We start from the raw sequence: 22484 nt of genomic DNA, 5'->3' as shown, positions 1-22484 counted from the left end.
AACAAAATAACTCAAATGGCCAATCACCTTAATACTTTTAACTATCAAATCATTCTCTCTTTCTCTCTCCGCTTTTTGAACTTGCATCTTACGACGATCGCCAATCAAAATTGAACACGCCAATGTTTATCATTTTCATTTTTAATGGTAAGTTAACAGGCGGGACTCATGTAAACGTTAAAAAACACGTTAGCATGTTTTTGAGTTCCACTATTCCAACACTCCTAAATCACTCCATTCGTTCTCATTCTTTCCCATGCCTTCTCTGAGCTACAAACCCCACCCCCATTCCCCCCCCCCCCCCCCCTTCTCTGAGCTACAAACCGACCCCATTCTCACTCTATGTTCTAATTATTTTCTCTAAGCTACAAACCCCTATCCCTATTCTCCACTCTGACATCTACCCCTTCTCTGAGCTACAAACCCAAAATTAGAAATAAGGCCGAGTGATGGTTTGAATGGTTTAACTATCCGAGTCAATAACAGGTTGAAAATATTGAATAAAGCATCGTAGAAATAATAGTCTATTTAGTAAGTTACTTAAATAAAATAAAAAATTATTAATTATTGCTATTGATAAAAAACATTTTTATTCATATAATAAAATAATTTAATTAGTGAAAAGGAATATGATAAATTAAAAAAATATTATCAATTTAAAATTAATATAAACTAATAAAAAACTATCTAACAATTATTAGTTTTGTAATTATTTTTCACTAATTTAAAACCAACTTAGGTTCCACTAAAAAAATAAAAACTTGATATAGTTAATTAAATTTAATAAGGATTGAGAAAAACAAAAATTAAGAAAAAATATTAATTTTAGGTATAGTTGAATTAATTTAAAAGAAATTTAATTTCCATTTAAAAATATGGAAATTATAAAAGCCTCCTTGGGTTTTCTAAAAATCCTATAAAGCTCCCTTGTGTTTTGACCTTGACAAAAACCTCTCCTATTGTTTTGAAAAAATGTGCAAATACCTTCCTTTCATTAGCATCAAATGTTGATATAATGCATATTTTTTAAATACCAAATTTACCCTTAACTAACTTCATTTACATGTAAAATTACTAAAATACCTTGAAAAAAAAATCTACTTCCTTTTACTTAATTTCAAACTTTTTACCTTACTTTGTCCAAGAAAAGTAGGGAGAACAACTCTTTGAAAGTTGTCTAGCAAAACAAATTAGTAAATGGTAAAATAGGACCTTTAAATTGTATATAATAATGCCTTAACAATGATAAAGATATTTTGGTAATGTCAATGTCTTTGTTATTAAAAAGCCAAGGAAAATGAGGTATTTGCATTTTCTTTTAAAACTATATGGAAGGCCTTTGTTAGGGTCCAAACACAAAGGTGGTTTAAATTGTTATAAGAAGAGTTTTTTTATAATTTTACCTAAAAATAATATGAATATAATAACAAACCAATAAAAATTAGCATTAAAATACAAAAAATACAAATTTATCTAGAACATAGAAAATTGACCACTCTCACTAAAGTGCAACTTTAACAGTGATTGGATAAACTAGACATAATCCAAACAATAATACTTGAATTGGACTTAGATGGGTACCACTTAATTGGAAATGTCATAAAGCTCTATCCTCATTTTTTCTTATAAATAAAGCTCATGCATCGCACAAGTCATGACTAATAGTTTATATAAAATGTAAGATATTAAAAACATTGGTAAGGGTTGAAAAATGATGGAAGAACTAAATGTATATATCCATACCTTAATTTTCAAAAAATCTATAAAATTTATGTCAATACTAATAATTAATTTCATCATTTATTGACAAATAGCCACTAAAAAAGTTTAATTGAGAATCAAAATAGTGGTGGGTTTATTGTCATTACAAATTAATGAAACAAATGGTTGGTTGCAAAGTTTTAACATTGGCAATTGGCAATTAAGAACACAAAATGGTAATAAGATTGATATAATTAACTCAAATGAGGCCATGGCTTCATTCTTATTAGAATAAAAAATCAACCCATAGCACAAAAATTGAAGTAGCTTGCGCATGAAAAATAATCATGTCCCTTTGTTCTCATTTTCATTCTTTAAAGGAACTCTATACCAGTGGTCATAAACCATTGACCTAGGTCTACATAGCCACCACCATAAATGTTTATTGGTAGTCTTTCCATGGAAATTTATGTCAAATGGCATTGACCACCTGCCATCCATTGGTAAACATCTATACCATGATTTTGGAGACCTAGGCTAGCGGTTTATGACCACTAGCACCATTTTTATTTTAATTTTTATTCTTTATTTTTTAATAATGAAAATGAGCAATACAGGGCATTTGCCAATTTGAAAAGAATTCACATTTTTTGAGAAATAAGTGTTTGGTTCATAGCAATATTTTCTCATATTTACCCATTCTTGTCTATTTTAGAATTTCATCTTAGATAAGAATGGGAGTTGAAACATGATCTTAAGTGATGATGATGATGATGATCTTGTTTTTATTTAAAAATATATTTTAATTTATATTAAGCTTTATAAATTTATACTTGTTGTCCAAATTGAATTGGATTCAAATTAGATAACATTATATGTAAATGAACCGAATTTGAACCCATATTTTACATATCCATTAGATATCAAAGCGAATTTGGGTTTGTTAGATTCGGGTATTATCTGTATCTGAAATCAGTCCAATTCGTTTGTAGTCTAGTCTCTAAGCATAGGGATGGCAATTTCTACCCTACTTGGTGGGTACCCGCCTCTACCCTCCCCGATTAGGCAAGTTTTTTTTGCTAAAATGATTGGTTTTGGGGTGGGTACGGGTTTTGAGATTCTATAACCCGTATGGGTACAGGTAGGGTGCGGTATTAGGCTAAACCCGATCCTCCCCAACTCCCATATTGTTGGAAAGCATATAAATTTTATGTACTAAGTGTTGAATTTAATAATATTTTGAATTTTATGTGAAAGATAATTGCTAATTTATGTATTTCTTACATGCATTAAATCAAGTAATAAGAAATCTTTGATGTTTATTTGTATTATTTTACTTATTCATTACTTATATATAACAAGAAATAATAGAACATTAGATGCGGATTTTAAACCTAACCCGCCTCTACCCTTGAATGCAGGGAAGATAGGATTGGGGAGGGTTTTGTATTCTTATGTACGAAGAGGGTTTAAATTCTCAAAATCCAACCTACAACGAGCGGACCCTGAACCCACCCGTTGCTATCTATTTTAAATGTTTTGTACGATTTTTTTTCACCTCAATGCCAATAGGCGCCACTAAACGCCATATAAGCCAAACTGTGACGTTAAAATTAGTATTTTTTTAATAAACGGATTCACACGATATTTTGAAAAGCCTCAACCAAACAACTTTTTAGGCGTTTTTCTGTTAAAATCATCTCCAGAGCTGGCACCGTTTCTTGGAAAGGCTACATCATACCAAGCACCATCCTAGCGAGCAGGATACTGACTCCACCTTTCACCCACTACTCTACTAGCCGCCTCCAGTGAAGTGGGTTGGTGGAGTTATGTGGGCCCTACATTTCGCACATGCGAATAAGGCTGACACGAGCCAGATCATCCTGTTGCCGTACAAATTATAAAGAACGTTTGTGGGGCCCGCTTCAATTGAGATTGGGACCATGTGAGAAGAGCAAATGGAAAAGCATCCACACGTTCGGAGATCAACGGCTGCCTTACGTTTATGGCTCAGCCGCTCCCAGATTCTTCGGGTATAAATAGGAGCCATCTTACTCGATTTCCCCACCCGGTTCTCCGCTTTCGGTTCTCTTTGTGCTGTCCGTTTGGACTCTCTTTGGTGAGAGGGTCTGTTGCTTTGGTTCTTCAGTCTTCTATCATTTCCAAAACTTGTTGCGGTTTTTTCTTTGGCCTCTGTCATAGATTCGTCTTACTCATCTGGGTTTGCTCTCACTCTTTATCCGGGCACCTTTGAATCTGAATTTGTTTTTTCCGTGTTTCAGAACTGGTTTTGAATTTTGGGTGTTTTGGTGGGGGTGTGTTTCTCTGGTTCTTCATTCTTTCAAAGACTTGGTTTCATTTTTTTCTTTGGCCTCTGTAATCTATCCATCATATCCATCTGGGTTTGACCTCACACTTCATCCGGGTAACTCTAATTCTGAATTTATTTTCGTGTTTCATAACTGGGTTTTGATTTTTTTTTTTTTTTGGTTCAGTGGTTCTGTGTTCTATTCCTGATTTGGGTCGGTGTAGTTTTATAGTTTGTGGGAATTCGTTGTCTGTCAATGGGCGCTTTGGATGGGGGGCATTTTAATGGAAGCCTTGAGAATGGAGTGAAGCTAGAGTCTCTTAAGCTGGATCTAGAGCACGAATCGGAGACTGCCGTCATCGAGGACGCCGTCAAGGTTCTGTTGCAGGGCTTGGGAGAGGATTCTAATAGAGAAGGTCTCAAGAAGACTCCACTTCGTGTTGCCAAAGCCCTTCGAGAGGGAACAAGAGGTAAGAGGTTGTTAATCCTATAGTCTTCTTTAGATCCCTTTTTTATTCATTAATTAAGTATCTTATGGAAGGAATATTAGTTTTTATTCCTCTTAGATCTATTCATTTGGTTTTTTTATTTGTTTAAAGTTGAATCTTATTTAATTAGTCATTATCTCTGTTCAATTACATAGGGTTTTGTTTATTTATGTTGCTGCTTTTTTTTTTTTTTTGGCTAAGAAGACACGGGTAGGCGCTGAAATTTGGGATCTGCTTTCAGTATTGGCAGAATTTCAGTATCTAAACAGTACTTCCAGTGTATCCGCAAACATATATAATCGTAATGGATCCATTCTTGGTCATCGAATTCCTATATTTTCAGCTCTGTTTCTATATTTTTAATGGGATTTTTGTCTTCTTAGTTTGGTTGCTTTATTGAAATTGTCTGTTCTGTATTACCTAAGAGGATGTGCTAGACTATTGATTATATTAGAGATCTAAATTTAACTCACAAAACCAGCTTTGTCTTTCAGAACTTGTGGGAGTCACTGTTTCTGAATGTTGAGCTCAAATTCATTTTATTGTTCTTTTATATCGTATTTTCCTTTTCCACTTCTTTTTGGTGAGGGTTGGATGTGAGGCAAGGAGAGGTTTGGATTGGAATGTAAACACACCTTTTGAGTGAGTACTTTGGAATGGTGACGGACCAGAAGTTGGTTATGTACTGTGTAGAATTAGGTGTGAATGGCGGAAAGTGCACTCCTTTTGGCCCCAGATCCTTCATTATTGTTTCTTGTTCCTGGTCAGACAGCGGTAGTTGGTGACTTAGTGGTCAATTCATATATTGAAAGGAACCTACAAATAATACAATTTCAGTTTATGTCAAAAATTATATTATTTGTGTGGCAAACGCCAACTCTCGTGATATTCAATTTGAATATGTCTTCCTTATTAGATGCTGTGTGGTCCCTAAGTTAACATGTTTCTTGTGGGGTCCCATTCTGATTTTTCATTTTTTTTTTTTTGTTTTTTGATGGCCACATCCAAATCCAATCCGATTATTGAACCTTCAAATCTGAAACCAATCTAATATCCAATATGTTGGACTTGAATCTAATTCGGATTTAATCTGAATCCACGTTATTTTGTTTAGAAGAAGAAAATTTTAAGATAAAAAAATAATTAGTTTTTAACTTGTATATATATATATATATCTTATTGAACTTTTGTAGGGAAAACACTGAATTTATTAATTATAAACTTTAGGTAATTATATATGATATCTAGATACATATATAATTGTGTTATATAAGTATTAAATTTTAATCAGACTCAGACTACATTGGCTATGGTGTCAGATCAGGTTTTGGATTTTTGGAGTCCATTGTATATATATATATATACATATATATCTTATTGAACTTTTGTAGGGAAAACACTGAATTTATTAATTATAAACTTTAGGTAATTATATATGATATCTAGATACATATATAATTGTGTTATATAAGTATTAAATTTTAATCAGACTCAGGCTACATTGGCTATGATGTCAGATCAGGTTTTGGATTTTTGGAGTCCATTGGCAGCCTTAGGTTTAGGAAATTCAAGTGTAAGGGGAATAACGTCTCAAAGCATATCTTGTTATTTTCTCCTTTCAGTATCCTTTATGATGTATACCACTAAATCTGTGTTGTCCCTAAGTTGTGTGGGAGTGGGACCAGTGGGTGTGGAGTGGCTAAGGCTTCTTTTTCTATATGTGGTTCTTCTCTCCCTTCTCATCTGGACCACCCTAATACTGGGACCTACCTTACAAAATGGAATATAGACAAACCAACTAGACACAAAGTCTCTCGGTATTTTTCTTTTTTGTTTTTGATTATTCAAAGGAAGCTATCAGGTGGTGTAGCATATAGACTCCTTTTTCTAGGGTCCATTCATTATGAAAGTCTTAACTTGTAAATCTGCTTGCTAAATCTGTTCTATACATGCTATGATGCTATTAGTAAAATGATAGAAATCCAGATATATCTTAAGCAATTTATGATTTTTTGTGCTAAAAATTTGAAAGGAAAAAAGTAGGAATTGATAGACTTGGTTACTCCTGAAATTTGTAACAATAGGAATATTGCTGTTTACTCTTTTTCTAGCTGTACATAACATATTATTCCATGGGCATACATGTGCAAAGTAAGTTTGGGGATGCCAAGTTACAAATGAATTGTTTGGTTAGGTAAATGACTTGTGGTTGTTTATCTAATTAATTATATGTTGAGTTATTGCATAGGAAACCAAAATAAGTCTTCCTCAAGAACTACATCGATATTAGTATTGGGTTTTTTATAATTTAAAATAAGATTATTAATAAAATAAATTGGACCTTTTGGATTTGTCTTATGTGACATCATGTTTCAAGTTTCTTCAACCAATCTCAGGCAACTGAATGAATTATCTCAGTTTCCTAGGCACCATTTGGATCCAACTTGTAATGAACTGCACATGGATGTTACAGTAATTCAGAGAACTGATTTTTTAAATATCAATTGCCTGTAATTTGGTCTTCATGGATTTGTCTTATGTTGTATTCATTTATCAAGTATTTTCGACCAAACTGTAGGCAACTAAACTGAGTTATCTCTGTTTTGTGGGTACTATTTGAGTTCAAATTGTGATTAAGTGTGCATGGATGTTGTAGTAATTTATCAAAGTTTTGACTTCTGTGACATTTTTGTTGCCCAAGTCTCAAAACAGGATTAAAAAATTACAATCCTTTTTTGTAGTTTTAATGACAGGCATGATCACGTGTATAGATGATCATCAACAGCACCTATAAGAAAGTGATTTTGTTGCAAGTTGAAGGGGCTAGAAGGGTTAGGAGTAGACCAAAAAGGACTTGGGTAGAAGTAGTAAAAAATGTTTTAAGCACCAATAGTTTAACAGTGGACATGGCTTTAAAAAGAATGGAATGGAGAAACAGGATTCATGTAGTTGATCTCATATAGTTGGGATAAGGCTTGGGTGATGATCAATGACAGGCTTTTGTCATGCTTTTATCAAGCTAATCAACCAAACCTGAGCAGATTCTTAAAGTCTGGATGCTCTTTTTTGGTTACAGTTACACATTCTAAGTGAAGTACTGAAGTTGGGTTTGGGTTGGATTCATCAGATTGGGGTTTGGGTTAGGTTAGGGTTGAGGTGCCCTTGACTTGGGTTGAGTTGGATTGACTCATTGACTTGAAGCTGACCCAACCTGACCTAAGGTTATGCCCCTTAACAGGGGATTAGGTAAGTTATAATTCAGCAAACAGTTATTTGGCTCCCACTGCATGCTTTTGCCAATATAAAGGACAACCTAGGCTTTCATATGCCCCTTTTTTTGCAGTAACTGGTGTGAAGCTGGGATTTGGTCAAGTAACAATCCAGCTGAACTGTTATTCTACTCCTGCTGCATATTTTCACCTGTTTGAAGCAAGGCCACTGATCTGACCTCTTGGTATTTTCTTTGAATGGGATACCCCCACCCATTCTAAATGGACTTGTTTATTTTCCTTTTTGGTTGTGTGAATAAAAAAGCAAAAAGAAAACTAATATTTTATCTGATTATTTTAACAAACCCTGGATTCTGCAATTTACATGCATATAGGGATGTGAAGCTGACCCAACCTGACCTAAGGTTATGCCCCTTAACAGGGGATTAGGTAAGTTATAATTCAGCAAACAGTTATTTGGCTCCCACTGCATGCTTTTGCCAATATAAAGGACAACCTAGGCTTTCATATGCCCCTTTTTTTGCAGTAACTGGTGTGAAGCTGGGATTTGGTCAAGTAACAATCCAGCTGAACTGTTATTCTACTCCTGCTGCATATTTTCACCTGTTTGAAGCAAGGCCACTGATCTGACCTCTTGGTATTTTCTTTGAATGGGATACCCCCACCCATTCTAAATGGACTTGTTTATTTTCCTTTTTGGTTGTGTGAATAAAAAAGCAAAAAGAAAACTAATATTTTATCTGATTATTTTAACAAACCCTGGATTCTGCAATTTACATGCATATAGGGATGTGAGCATGTATTTTAAATTATTTCAATATATAATTTTAAGTGCAATTCTAGAAATGACAAATAATAGAATATTCCCTTTTTTCCAGGTTACAGGCAGAAGGTAAAGGATATCGTGCAAGGTGCTTTGTTCCCTGAAGCTGGCTTGTATAATGGAGTTGGGCATGCAGGAGGAGCAGGTGGACTTGTAGTTGTTCGAGATCTTGACCTCTTCTCCTACTGTGAATCATGCTTGCTACCATTTCAGGTTAAGTGTCATGTTGGTTATGTTCCATCTGGGCAACGGGTGGTAGGCCTAAGCAAGCTCTCCAGGGTGGCTGATGTCTTTGCCAAGAGACTTCAAGACCCACAGAGACTGGCAAATGAAGTATGTTTGGCTTTACACAATGCAATCAAGCCAGCAGGTGTTGCAGTTCTACTTCAGTGTTGGCACATTCAATTTCCTGAAGTAGAATGTAGTAGTGCAGAGCAAAGTAACCATCTTACAGAAGTGGACATGCCAGGGTGGGTGAAGATCTCTGTTACTTCAGGGTCGGGAGTGTTTGAGAATGAAAATGGAGATTGTTGGGCCGACTTCCTTTCTCTTCTGAAGTTCAGAGGTGTAAATGTAGAGAACAATAGTCAACCTTCTTGGTGCCCATCTAGGTCTCTGGATGTGCTGACCTGTAATGGTCATACAAGCACAAGGAACTCCAGTTGTTGGGCTTCCACCAATATGGTACCCACGCAGCCTGCTATGATCACTGCAGTAACTACAATTCTCCAGTCTTTGGGTGAAGACCCATTAAGAAAAGAGCTTGTCGGAACCCCACAACGTTTTGTGCATTGGATGATGAACTTTAAGAGATCCAATTTGGAAATGAAACCGAATGGTTTCTATTCTAGTAGAATGGGTCTGCTTAAATCAAGCCTACAAAATGATAATGGTAATATTAATTCTAATCTGGATGAGATACGGTCTGTGCTGAATTTGCCATTCTGGTCCCAATGTGAGCATCATCTCCTACCATTTCATGGTGTGGTACATATAGGATATTTTCACCCCCATGGAGCTGATCGTGTTGGAAGATCAATTTTGCAGTCAATAACACATTTTTATGGTTGCAAACTCCAAGTGCAGGAGAGGTTGACAAGGCAGATTGCCGAAACAGTTTCTTCAGTGTTGGGAGAGGATGTGATGGTGGTAGTGGAAGCCAACCACATTTGTATGATTTCCAGAGGGATTGAGAAGGTGGGAAGTAGTACAGCCACAATAGCTGTATTGGGTCGGTTCTCAACTGACCCTAATGCTAAGGCAATGTTTCTGCAAACTATTTCGAATAGTACTGGTTATGGAAGGACATAGTTGCATTTCTCTGTTCCTAATTTCTCCTAATTTTCCCCCAAGAAGTTGTTAGTTACCCTTCTACTAGTGCTTGCAGTTGTGTAGATTATGCCAAGAATAAATCACACATTCTTTCACGGGCAAATGCACAGTGATCTGGGTTTTTGCCAGATTTTCTATCGGTGATTCAACAATTACATTCAGTAGCTGGAGTGAACAAGGGTATGATAGTTTAAGTTCAATGTACTCAATTTTTTTTTCCCGCTCAAAATCTTCCTGTAGGATATACCTTCCCAAATGAGGATGAAGGAGAAAGTTTAATCTCTGTATAACATTGCTTTGATATTGAAATCGAGTTTAACATCCGTCCAGAGCAAAACATGTCTCAACAATTAACAGTTACACCTATCATAAGAAGTCATTATTATAACCCACCAAAATAGAATGCTAAGATTTCAGTAACTCGACTATCAAATCTGCAACTGAAAATCATTATCAAATCTTACAACGAAGACAAATTTGGTAATTTCTCCAGAAGCATCTAGCCTCTCCATTGTTTTTGGGTGGTTATCCTTGATAAGAAAATAACCTTGAAAACCTATGATAGATAATTGGTAGATATTATCCCTACCCATAACCATTTACGAAAATAACCTGAGAATATGTCCTAGTTGTCACGGCGGATTGAAGCCTAGACTCCAAGCTTCAGAACCCGTTTGGAAATTGGAAGGACTTGTGTTAACTGAACTGCTTTGGAGAAGCTACCTGAAATATTTTCATAGGAAAGTCAATTTTACAAGTTTTGTAAGTATATTTTCAATATTTTGGATTTTTAGTTTTTACCAAACATGGCTTTATGGTGTTTCAGATTTCTCAGCTCATGTAACGTCAAAACCCACTGCATCAATGCCCTTCCAAACAAAAGCCACTGTGTCAAAGCCCTTCCAAACAGACACTCAAACAGTATATATCTACTGTTGTTGCCTTGGATGGGATGAGGGAAACAAGGTAAATTTGCATCTGAGCCCAGGGCTGATTGATGAGTCCGAGGTCCATTGTGGCCGAGGGCCTATAAGTCCGACCTGTGGAGGAGGAAACACGTCAAAGGCCCTGGGTGTTATCCCGGGGGCAGAGACTTCGACAGTCAAGTTAGTAAGAGTGTAGCAAAGAAGGTGGACAGGCCTGAGTAGAGTAACTCAGATGAGGTTGGAGTAGTGGGTGTTCATATCCCTTACCTTAGGGGGATCATCCCCTATTTATACTTGAGGCCGCCTAGAGGTAGGTGTGTGTAGATAGCTAGGATGTAGTTTGGCCATGCTCGCACAACCATCTAAGGTCACCATGTGTGGTTGTGCCATTGGATCCGCATCGCACATCGGCTTCTGCACAACGCAATGCCCTTATTGGATTTGCGCTGTACGCTGCCCTCAGCCACGTGTGGGCATGCTACTGGTCTGCCATAAGCGCTTACATCATTTGCCCCCCACTCTCGAAACCGTGGTGGAAGTCTTTGTGGTGACCTCGACTTCGACCGAAGAGAGTGTATTGTTCTTGCTAGGAGGCGCTAAGTGGCTTGCATTAACGGGGACCTTAGCTATGGCTTGGCTGGTGAGAGTGGTCTTCAGGTGCGGAGGCATCGACCTCGACTTCGGGGGGCTTCCCTTGTCTTAGTGGTAGCTACTTTGTCGATTCCGCCTCTTGAGAAAGCTGTGGAGGGCCGAAAAGCGCGAAGGCATTGGCTTTAGCTTTAGAGAGCTTGGTACTGTATATTGTGAAGGGATGGGAGATCCATCGTATGGATGGCCGAACCATGCAGGGTGGTTGGGCGAAATTTCAAAATTTCTTTCTCCCATCCGGGAATCCTATTTCCTGATTTAGAAAAATTGCATTTTTCAAAGTTTATTCTTGAAACAAACCAGGCCAAATCTGAAACCAAGATTAGGGAGAGGAATACTTGATACAGAATCCACACAAAAAGATCCTACCAACGTAGGTGTTCATGCCCAAAGAGGGTACCAAATCCTTCCTCCACTGAATATGACACAACTTTGGGTGAGGTAGGATTAACAAGTGAATTCTTTAGCAAGAACCCAATTCTTCAACAAGAATTGTGTAGGGATGTGAGCACAACTTCAAGATTGTTTCTTCCACCAAGAAACAATATCAAGATCCAATCTTGATCACTCAAAGAACTAGAGATCGAACAGGGTAGGGTGGCAAGAGTAGAGGGAGAGAGAACTGAATGCAGAAAACTGTGAAACTGTGTAACATTTTCCCAATTTGCCCTCCTCCTTTTATATAAACTTAAAGAGTTAATCTCCTAATTTGATTAGGAGTTTCTTGATCGAAATCTTTATTTGGGTCTGGAATCCTTAAGTGATAATGCTTATCCCTTATCTTATCTATAGATCAAAATCAACTTTTCCTAATCAAATTAGGAGTTCCCTGATCCAAATCTTTATTTGGATCTAGACTCTTTAAGTGGATAAGAGTTATCCTCTTATCCTTATCTGCTGATCCATACCCAGATTCGCTCCCTGTTTAATTAATCAAATTAAACCCAGTTCAAAAATGGGCTTTAAGCCCATTAAACTTTTAGGTTCACTTCCTTTAATGCTAACTAGTTTGGCTCTCTTTGTATGGCTTGGAAACCTATCATTGGTCTCCACATAAGCCACATGGGTTCAGCCTAGCCTCTGTTACAATGCCTAGCCGAATTCACTGCTGAATGCAGTGAACCCCTAAGTCCATCAGTATGGGCTCTTAATGGGCCCAACATTTACACTAAATGGTCCTTGGGTCCAACAATCTTATGAAGGCCCAAGGACTGTGGGCAGATGTGAGATTAGCAATAAGGTTTATTATCCCTAAATGATCTTACACTTGACCTCTCAGCCCTTAATGATCATACACTGCCCAACAAGAGATGACCTCTCATTTGGCTGTAAGGTACAATGTTGCACTCTCTACTCACATGGATCCTAGGAATTAAAACCTTCAGCAAACAATTTGTGAAACCATAATATATATGTATATTTCTATATAAATATATTTTTCAAAACAAATCTCAACAAATTTGAAATCAACTACTGGTAGTTTAGGTTTCCATCAGAGAGAGTGGATTCCCCGATCATTCACTTTGTCCAAAAAAGGGGCTGATCCTGTCACTATGATCACCCACTCAGGTGAATTCTCAAACTATCCCAACATACTCAGGTTTTGACCCCCGCTAAGGATCTCACTGATTGGCATATCAAAGACAGCCTAATCCGACAACTAGTGCAGTACCATAGTTGATACTAGGTGTCAGGTGTAACATTCTAGTTTTGCCCATCCGTCTCTAAGGTCTAGGACAATACTAGAATTTAGTCCGGCTCAAGGTTTCAAGAAAACCCACACTACATGTGCCTCAGGTCTCACATTGGCAACTGAGACAAGCCACCCCAACCCACTTGGCAGCACATCAGTGACAGCGTTGGTAGGATAAACCTCCCCAGGTCTATCCAATGACTGTGAAGATTCTAAACTAACACAAGTCTCATTGGTGTCAAGTTTAAGGGTATTACAAAAAAATACACCATATAACATGAATCAAATATGTACTTTAATTCATTTACAATAAATGCCATAATGTACATCAAGCTGATTGGAGCTAAGGGCATACACTATCTAACATTTTGTATGGGTGGAGGTGCATGTTCCCCCCCAGTCGTTTCTTTATAGATGAAATGATGAGTGAGGGCATGGGTCAGACGTCAGCCTTGGCCGATCACTACTATGTGAGGTACAGATGATGGGCGGGCATGTCATGGCTGTGCACGAGACGAGTTTTGACGTCAGGTATCGTCTGCGCGTATGACGGGTCTTAGTGTCGGATCGAATTACTGAGGTGGTTGCTCTAGGCTGTTGGATTGGAGGTGATCTGAGCCATCCATTTTCCTTTAAAGACTTTGCAACCATGTCTTACTCTGATTCCAGTCTCGAGTGCTACGAGTGTCCTGATGAATCAGCTGCTTTCTCGTTTTCCTTTCCCACCTTGGTCCGCGGTAGTGAAAGCTATGCAAGTGAGTTCGAGGGCCTTGCTCCAAGGCCTGAGATCCATGTGTTGAGGGAGAGGACTGCCGTTGAATGCCAAGGACTTGCTACTCGAGAAGGCCAAGTTGCTGAAGAAGACATTGGGCGAGGGCTAGTCTAGGAAACAAGCGCCAAGGAGGGAGGCGCCAACCAAGAGGGCACCTCGGCCATAGATGCAAGCTAGTGGTGCCGGAGTTGGGAAGGGGGAAAGGCTGGTCGAGGGGAACCGGTGGAGAGAACCTGCTCCCAAGAGGCCATCCAAGTCACTTCAGCCCCCAATGGGCAAAAGGCTGACAACAAAGGACCGCCCGGTCGAGGGCGGTGGTAAGGACATGAGCACGCCGAGGGGTGCCCAGTCGAGGGGATTGACAAGCATGCCCCAAAAGGGGTGTACAGGGTGTTCACGACACCCTTACAGACAGCATAGCCGATGTGAGTACTTGCTCTGTTACTTAGAGAATTTCTTTGTTCTTGCCTTTCTTTTGTTGATGATTGTGCTTCCATTGCAGGCTACTTGTTATGTCGTCGGCCTATGTGACAAGATAGAGGTTTTTCTATCTCCACTAAAGACCTCCAAGGAGAAGAGGGAGCAACTCGAAGTACAGGTTTCTAAAGCAGAGAGCGGTCGTGAGTCGATTGTTTCGGCAATGCACAAGGAACAATAGCTAAGGAAGGCTCTTGAGGACAAGATCACCATGACCGAGAAAGAGCTGGTAAGGACTCTAAAGGACGCGCTGAAGGCGGCGGACAAAAAGCTGCAGGCATCCGAGGTGATGAGTCTCCAAGCCGAGGAGAGGCGCACGACTGCTGAGAGGTTGGCAAAAGAGGTCGTCGAGGAGTGGTAGGCATCGACGGAGTGCAACCCGGCCCTGGCTGACTATAGGGCAGCTGCTTACTTGGAGGGCACTGAAGATACTGAGACCCAAGTGCTTAATTTGATGTCTGAGTTTGATGTCAGCCAACTGGGGCTTTTTCCTAAAGCTAGAGGCCGAAGTGCTTGTGCTAGCCCATCAGGGAGTGGCCTGCACCAGCCAAAGGGAACACTGAGATCTGAAAGCCATTATGAGTAGCTCTTTCTTCTCTTTGTTTTTTTGTTCATAACTTTTGTGAGGGGCTTGGCCTCCCCTTTCCGAGGCCAACTTTTGTAAAACCATGCATAATTGACATTTACGAAATATAATTTTTGCGTATCTTGTGCCTTTTTGTGCTTACATTTTTTCTTTCTTTTTATGCGCATAGGGGCCGATGCCCCCTAATGAGAGGTCGCAAGTTGCAAAAATTAATCGCTCACAAAGCCATTCAATCAAGAACTCAAGTGAGTCAGGCTGAGGCCAAGCATTGCTGCCGATGACACGGGGCCCCTTTCCTTAGAGAAAAGTAAAGGGAGGTGAATGCCTTAGCTCTCCTGGCTTGTTCTTCATCCCTGTGAAGGTAGTTAGGTGGAGGCTGAGCTTTACCACCGAGGAAACGGGGCCCCTCTCCTTAGCAAGAAGGAAAGGGAGGCACACGCCTTAGCTCTCCTGGCTGAATTTTCCTTAGGGACATAGCACATGGACCTATGTGCAGCTGAGGCCAAGTGGGTGGTGCTCGATCGGTGTCGTGGAGTGCCCTTGTCTTCGTGAAGTGGCATTTTTCTCTTTGCCGTGTCTGTTTTGCCATGATTTGTGTCAAGCGGAGGGCCGATGCTAGCTCTTCAGCCTGGATAAAGACTTGCTCGCCAGGAGGGTCTTCCAAGGCCAAGGCCAATATCAAAGGCCACTTCATTAACTACGGTCGAGGTCCTTTAGATCCTTTTCTAAAAATGGTGAATTGGCTTGTGACCCTTAGAGGGTCGTATGCCTTGGGCCAATGTCCAGTCCGGGTCTGTAACCTAGATAGAGGTTGTGGTCCGTGGCCAGTCGTTCGACCGAAGGGGACCTATTAACTAGGCGTATGACCTCCGAGGGCCGTGTGCCTTGGACCAACACCCAGTTCGAGCATATAACCTTGGTGAAGGTTGTATGCTACTGCCAGTCACTTGATCAAGACGAGAACATACACACTAAGGACTTGAGTTGAGGTGAGAGAAACTTGCTCGCTTCAATACAAAAAACTTGTTTACATGGTTGATCGTACATTGCGAGGCCATTGGAGTTCCTGGTGTGAGGCACAAATGAACAAAATGCTAGAGAGCCAAATTGGGCCATAGACGGGGCTACACCGAAGGCTGATCCCTTGATGATGACGTTTATCACTCCTACCAGATGTTGCTATTGCGGGGGCAAGGTGGCAATGTCACTTTCAACATATTTCAGATGCCTGCGACGGATAAGGGACTCGATCTCGTCTTGGAGCTTGTAACAGCCCTCGGTGTCATGGCCGATGCCGTAGTGGTACTTGTGGTATTTCCTTAGGTTATCCCTCTTGGGGTTCCTCTTCATCTTCTCAGGCCACTTCATGTACCCCTCCTTCCCTACCTACATGAGGATATGCGCTCGGGTGGAGTTGAGTGGTGTGTACTTGTCGTAGGACAGGGCCGGCGACCTCTTGTTAGTATCTTTGTTGTTGTTGTCGTTGTTGCGGCCGTCTCCATTCTTCCTCTTCTTCTTTGAGCTCCCATGGTTGTGGTTGGCCTCTCCTTCTTGGCGCTAGCTGGCTGAGGCCTCCTCGATGATGATGTACTTCTAAGCCTTTTTCAAAAATTCCATCATGGTTTTAGGCGGTGTCTTGGCAACAGAGCACTTGAGGGCCGACCCGGGTAGGAGGCCATGGAATGGAGACCATGGGGTCGAGGTCCCAGACCTCAAGCTCTTCTTTCTTGAAATGGTCGATGTATGACCGTAGACTCTCGTCATGCCTCTGTCGGACGGTCATGAGCGAGACGACACTCTTTTGAAGTGGGCAAGGAAAAGATTGACGAACTTTTCCCACGAGCTGATAGAGCAAGATGGGAGCCCAGAGAACCATCGACAGGCTGTCCCTTTGAAGGTCACCCAGATAGCTCAACACGTCAAGGCATCGAAATATACATAAAGGGGCATAAGCGCCCAAAATCTTTCCAAGTGATCGTTCGGGTCTGTAGTGCCTTCATACATCTCCAGTGTGGGAGCTTTAAAGTGAGGTGGAAGGGACTTCGAGGTGATGGCATCGGTGAAGGAATCCATTCTGTTGGACTAGGGATTCTAGCTTGCCAAGGCATTACCTCAGCTCTCCTTAACTTGCCAAAGTTCATCTTTCATCCTTCATCTTACCAACCTCGTCCTAGTCCTCTCAGATGCGGAATGGGTCGGCCCTATTCCCTAAGTACTCTGATGTGGGCACATCCTGGTTCCTTCTGGCCCATCGGTCATTTAGGAGTTCTCGAAGGTCTAAGACATGAGAGGGAGAGGCATGGCGTCGGTCCCAGCCCTCGGAGGAGGGCTACAGTAGCCAGACCACCCACCTTCGTCCCGCGGGTTCTCTGATTGATGGTGTCATCCTTGGTCTTGGTGATGGTTGCAAGACCGCGCTGAGTCATCCCCTCATTGGCTAGGGGGTTGGGAGGTCCTTGGCGCTTAAATGGCGCATCAGCTACTATCGCTAGACCCCAAGGGGTCGGCCCTATTTTGTCCAACTGGGCGTTGAACCAACAGAGCTTGGGAAGAGCGTCCGTTGTGGCGTCCCAGGCTTCTAGCATGGCAGCCTCCTGCCGGTTGCCCCACATTGTCCAATTTTTGTGTGATGTTGTTGAGTCGGTCGAGGACTGCTTGGAATTGGTCCACCATGACTAATTGTTTCTAGCCATTTTGTTGGAAGCTTAGTAGTCGATTTTTAGAGCAAGTGTTTAATTGAGGGAAGTCTTAGTAGGCGTTCCCACATACGGTGGCATTTGTTGCTGCCTTGGATGGGCCAAGGGCAGCAAGGTAAATTTGCTTCCAAGCCGAGGGCTAATTGATGAGTTTGAGGTCCACTGTGGCTGAGAGCCTGTAAGTCTGACCTGTGGAGGAGGAAACTTGTCAAAGATCCCAGGTTCTATCTTTGGGGTGTAGATTTCAACGGTAAAGTTAGTAAAAGCATAGTAAAGAGGGCGGACGAGGCCTGAGTAGAGTAGCTTAGATGAGGTCGCCAAGAAGTTAGAGAGCTTGGAGTAGTGGGTGTCTAGACCCCTTACCTTAGGGGGGTCATCCCCTATTTATACTTGAGTCCGCTTGGAGGTAGGTGTGTGCAGACGGCCAGGGTGCAGCTCGGCCTTGCTCACATGACCATCTGAGGTCACCGCGTGCGACTATGCCATTGGGCCAGCATCGCACTCTGGCTTCTACACAGTGCAACACCCTTATTGGATCTGCGTTGTACGCTACCCTCAGCCACATGTGGGCATGCTACTGGTCTGCCATAAGTGCCTACATCATCTACCAAACTTTTCTTGTGAATCAAAGGCTCAGTTTAGAAAGAGTATAAATACAAATATGTACAGTGTAAATATATACATGTTAGTACAAAATACAAGATTTTTCACTCTACATAATTGTATTTGTACTCTTACCAGGCGGGTAAGAGTACAAATACAAAGATGGATAGTGCAAATACAAGGTTTACAACAACAATATACAAGGTTTTGTGCTATACACATTTGTATTTCCAGCTTAGTTTGGAATGAGTGTGAACACAAATATGTATTGTGCAAAATACAAGATTTAGAAATATTGTATATAAGGATTTGCACTGAGCATATTTGTATTTGCACTCTTTCCAAAATAAGGTTCCTTTAAGAAGAGTGTAAATACAAATATATTTAGTACAAATACAAATATGCACGATTCATATACATAGACTCCATTTGTATTTGCACTGAACATGTTTACATTTGTATTCTTCCCACATGAAGCTTAACAGTTCGTTTGGTTCGTGCGACCTGGATAAGAAAATAGGAATATTATTCACTAAATATTCCTATTTTCTCATGTTTGTTTTCGGAGACATCATGCGATTCGATGAGAATAGCATTCTCAAAATATGGGACATAGGGTCTCACCAAATAGGTGCGACCCCACTGAGAAATGAAAGTTGTGTGACAACAATGAGAAAATTTTATGAGGGGTGGACTGTTCTCATCTCCCATCTCTGCAGGTCCGAACTCCGACCACCTTCCGAACTCCGACCACCTGTGTCCTTCATCTCTAGCAAAGTTTATGACCTACGATAAGTACTTCCATCCCATTTCACACCGTTAAGGTTATTTGGTATTTTATTCCACCGAAAAATCTCATTCCCTTCCTCCCTTAACTTCGACTTCAGATCTTAGACGACAATGAGATTATGTCCCCGAATCATATATGATCTGTCTCCCCTCCCACATTTTTCTCTCGATAGCCAAATCAAAGTGATGTTAGATAGCGTATGCCCTTAGATCCAATCAGATTGATGTACATATACATTTATTTTAAATGAATAAAAGTACATAATTGATTCATGTTATATTTGGTGTGTTTCTTTGTAATTACCCTTAAATTGGACATTTATGAGAGTTATGTTAGTTTAGAATGTTCTCAGCCGCGGGATAGACTTGGGGAAGTTTATCCTGCCAAGGATGACACTAATGTGCTGCCAAGTTATGCCCTAGACCTTGGAGATTGGTGAGCAAAACTAAAAAGTTACACCAAACCTCTAGACTCGATTATGGTACTGCACTGGGTGTCAGATTGGGTTGTCTTTGATATGTCAATCAGTGAAATCCTTAGAGGGGGTCGAAACCTAGGTATGTTGGAGCAGCTTGAGAATTCATTCAAGTGGGTGATCATAGTGATAAGATCGGACAAAGTGAATGATCGGGACTACACTCTCTCTGATGGAAACCAAAACTGCCGGCAATCGATTTCAACCATGTTTGAGATTTGTTTTTATAAAATATATTTATACGAATATATATATATATATATATATATATATATTCGTATATATATATTTGAAAAATGTTTGCAAAAGGTTTTAATTCCTGGGATCCATTCGAGCAAAGAGTGCAACACTACACCTTGCAATCGTGGGATCGGTCCTCCCTTGTCGAGCAATGTTTGATCATTAAGGGTTGAGAGGTTAAGTGTAAGACCATTTTTGGCTGTTATACCTAATGGGATAATCTCACTTAGGCCTTCATAAGATGGCTGTCTCAATGACCATTTAGTGTAAATGTTGGGTCCATTAAGAGCCCATACAGTGTGATGCCACCAAGTCAGTTAGGGTGGCTTGTCTCAGCTACCGGTGTGAGACCCTAGGCACATACAGTGTGGGATTAATTGAATCATTGAACTGGACTAGATTTCTAGTATTGCCATGGACATTGGAAATTGATTGGCAAAATTGGAAAATTACACCCGACCCCTAGACTCGATTATGATACTGCACTAGGTGTCGGATTGGGATGTCTTTGATGTACCAATCAGTGAGATACTTAGCGGGGGTCAAAACCTGGGTATGTTGGGACAGTCTGAGAATTCATCTGAGTGGGTGATCATAGTGACAGGATCAGCCCCTTTGTCAGACAAAGGTAATGATCGGGGATGCACTATCACTGATGGAAACCAAGACTGCCGGCAGCCGATTTCAATCGTTGAGATTTGTTTTTGCAAAATATATTTTATATGATATATAAGAGTATATATATTATACTTTCGAAATGTTTGCAAAAGGTTTTAATTCCTGAGATCCATACTTGAGAGAGTGCAACACTGTCCCTTGCAGCCGAGGGAGAGGTCCTCTCTTGTCGGGCAGTGCATGATCATTATGGGCTGAGAGGTTAAGTGTAAGGCCATTGAGGATAATACCTGATGGGCTAATCTTGCATCTGTCCACAGTCCCTGGGTGTTACAAGGTGGCTTGGCCCAGGGACCACTTAGGGTAAGTGTTGGGCCCATAGAGCCCATCTGATGGGTTTCAGGGGGTGCACTGTCCATAACAGCGTATTCGGCCAGGCCTTGTAACAAAGGCTGGGCTGAATCCATGTGGCTGATGTGTAGATCAATGTTTGGTTCCCACGCCATACAAGGAAGCCCAACTGGGCAGCAGTTTGGAAGGCTTAATGAATACATAACCCTAAATGGGCCTTAAGCCCATTTCGAATTGGGCTAATTTGATTAGTCTTTAAGGGGCGAATTCTGAGATAAGATTAGCTGATAGGATTGGGCCCACACCCTATCCACTCAGAGAGTCCAAGATCTAAATGAGATTTAGATTTGGAAACTTCCTAATTAGATTAGGAACTGGCTGATATAATCTGCAGATAAGATAAGGATTATCCCTTATCTTAAAGGGACTTCTAATCCATATATGATTTGGGTTAGCAACTCCTAATGGGATTAGGAGCTGATCCCTTTAACTCTATTAAAGGAAGAGGGGGCGGTAGCCTTTAGACACACAACAACCAACAAATTCAAGTCTATTCTTTAGAGCTGAGATCACAGAGGAGAGAATTCTACACCCTGCAAATTTTCTCTAGCCGCCTCCTTCCTGCAGCTGCCTATAGCAGTTCGATCTCCATTGCTTGGGAGAAATCAAGATCGGATCTTGATTCTAATCTTTTGGGGAAAAGATTGGTAGGAGTTGTATTTACTAGCCGCCCAGGTGATTCTTGGGAAAAATCAAGTTCTTAGGAAGGACACTGCTGATTCTGCTCCACCCTACACTGCTCCATCTTCAGTGGGAGCGGTTTTTGGTTTCTACCTTGGGCGTGAACACCTCCATTGAGAGATATTATTTCTCTGTATCAGGTATTATCTCTCTCTCCTTCTTTTGGTTCAGATCTGGTTCAGTTTATGGTTCAAGAATGATCATTGAAAATATGATTTTCTAAATAGGGAATTCGATTCCCAGTTGAAGGGAAAGAAAATATTTTTGAAATTTGCCCCCCTTTATTCCGCAATCTTGGGCATCCATATGATGGATTTCCTATCCCTTCATTCCTGGAGCGCATGTATGAGAGGAAGAGATTTTTGCAGAAAAACTCTGCAATCTGTGATTAACAAATTTCTTGCAGGTTTGTAGTTTGTCTGGATCAGATTCGGACCATCACACTTGCAGCCCTAGATTATGTGTTTTTGCTATGATTGATTGTCAATTTTCAACTGTTAATAATTTCATATCGAAATTTTGAGAATTGAAACATGTTTTAGACACCAAACCCTAGGCCGAGTTGACATAGTTTGGTCCTAACTACTTGGACCGAACCCATGGTTCAATGGGATTTGATCTTAGCCCCATGGGTCACGTTTTAGGTGGCTCAAATTCGGTTATGGGCCAAGGGTTTGATAGCCCATTACATGATACAATTTGGCCCTCCCTTGTAAGACCCATGGTCTTTAAAACCGATCCAGTGACCGAACTGGTCAGGGGTCCGGTTACCGATTCGAACGGTTGGCCCGTTCTGACAAAAAAATTAAAAAAATGAAAAATGGTCAAAACCATTCGAACGGTTCGAATGGTTAACCGGCTGGTTTAGCGGTTTGCTAACCAAAATCAACGGTTTTGGGGAAAAAAGAGGTTTTGGGAAAAAAGGAATTGGTCAGGTGACCGGTTCCCAATATTTTTGGTCCGGTCCAGTTTTGAAAACCTTGGTAAGA

At 40.5% G+C, this 22484-nt stretch overlaps 1 protein-coding gene across 5 annotated transcripts; it reads left to right on the top strand.

The window, feature by feature from the left end:
* Nucleotides 1–3766: 3766 nt before the first annotated feature.
* On the top strand, nucleotides 3767–10219 carry LOC148874611 (GTP cyclohydrolase 1-like). Of its 5 annotated transcripts, none has more exons than XM_088966158.1 (3): nucleotides 3768–4126; nucleotides 4242–4479; nucleotides 8606–10219. In XM_088966158.1, exons 2-3 carry the CDS (start codon nucleotides 4266–4268, stop codon nucleotides 9859–9861), a joined length of 1470 nt encoding a protein of 489 aa, XP_088822284.1. In that variant the 5' UTR covers nucleotides 3768–4126; nucleotides 4242–4265; the 3' UTR covers nucleotides 9862–10219. The 5 variants fall into 5 exon arrangements, with proteins under 5 accessions (XP_088822100.1, XP_088822284.1, XP_088822347.1 ...); XM_088966221.1 differs by having other exon boundaries at nucleotides 3777–3922; nucleotides 4197–4479; XM_088966100.1 differs by having other exon boundaries at nucleotides 3777–4126; nucleotides 4234–4479.
* Nucleotides 10220–22484: the final 12265 nt, after the last annotated feature.

Source organism: Nelumbo lutea, chromosome 1, assembly GCF_056320005.1.
Source record: "Nelumbo lutea isolate HS-2025 chromosome 1, American lotus-T2T, whole genome shotgun sequence".
NCBI classification, from domain to species: domain Eukaryota; kingdom Viridiplantae; phylum Streptophyta; class Magnoliopsida; order Proteales; family Nelumbonaceae; genus Nelumbo; species Nelumbo lutea.
This window is presented reverse-complemented; position numbering and strand designations above follow the sequence as displayed.

Coding starts and splice junctions, on each gene's coding strand:
- LOC148874611 (XM_088965974.1), top strand. CDS start 4,266: ATGGGCGCTTTGGATGGGGGGCATTTTAATGGAAGCCTTGAGAATGGA. Junction 4,480..8,605: donor CCTTCGAGAGGGAACAAGAG/GTAAGAGGTTGT, acceptor CCTTTTTTCCAG/GTTACAGGCAGAAGGTAAAG.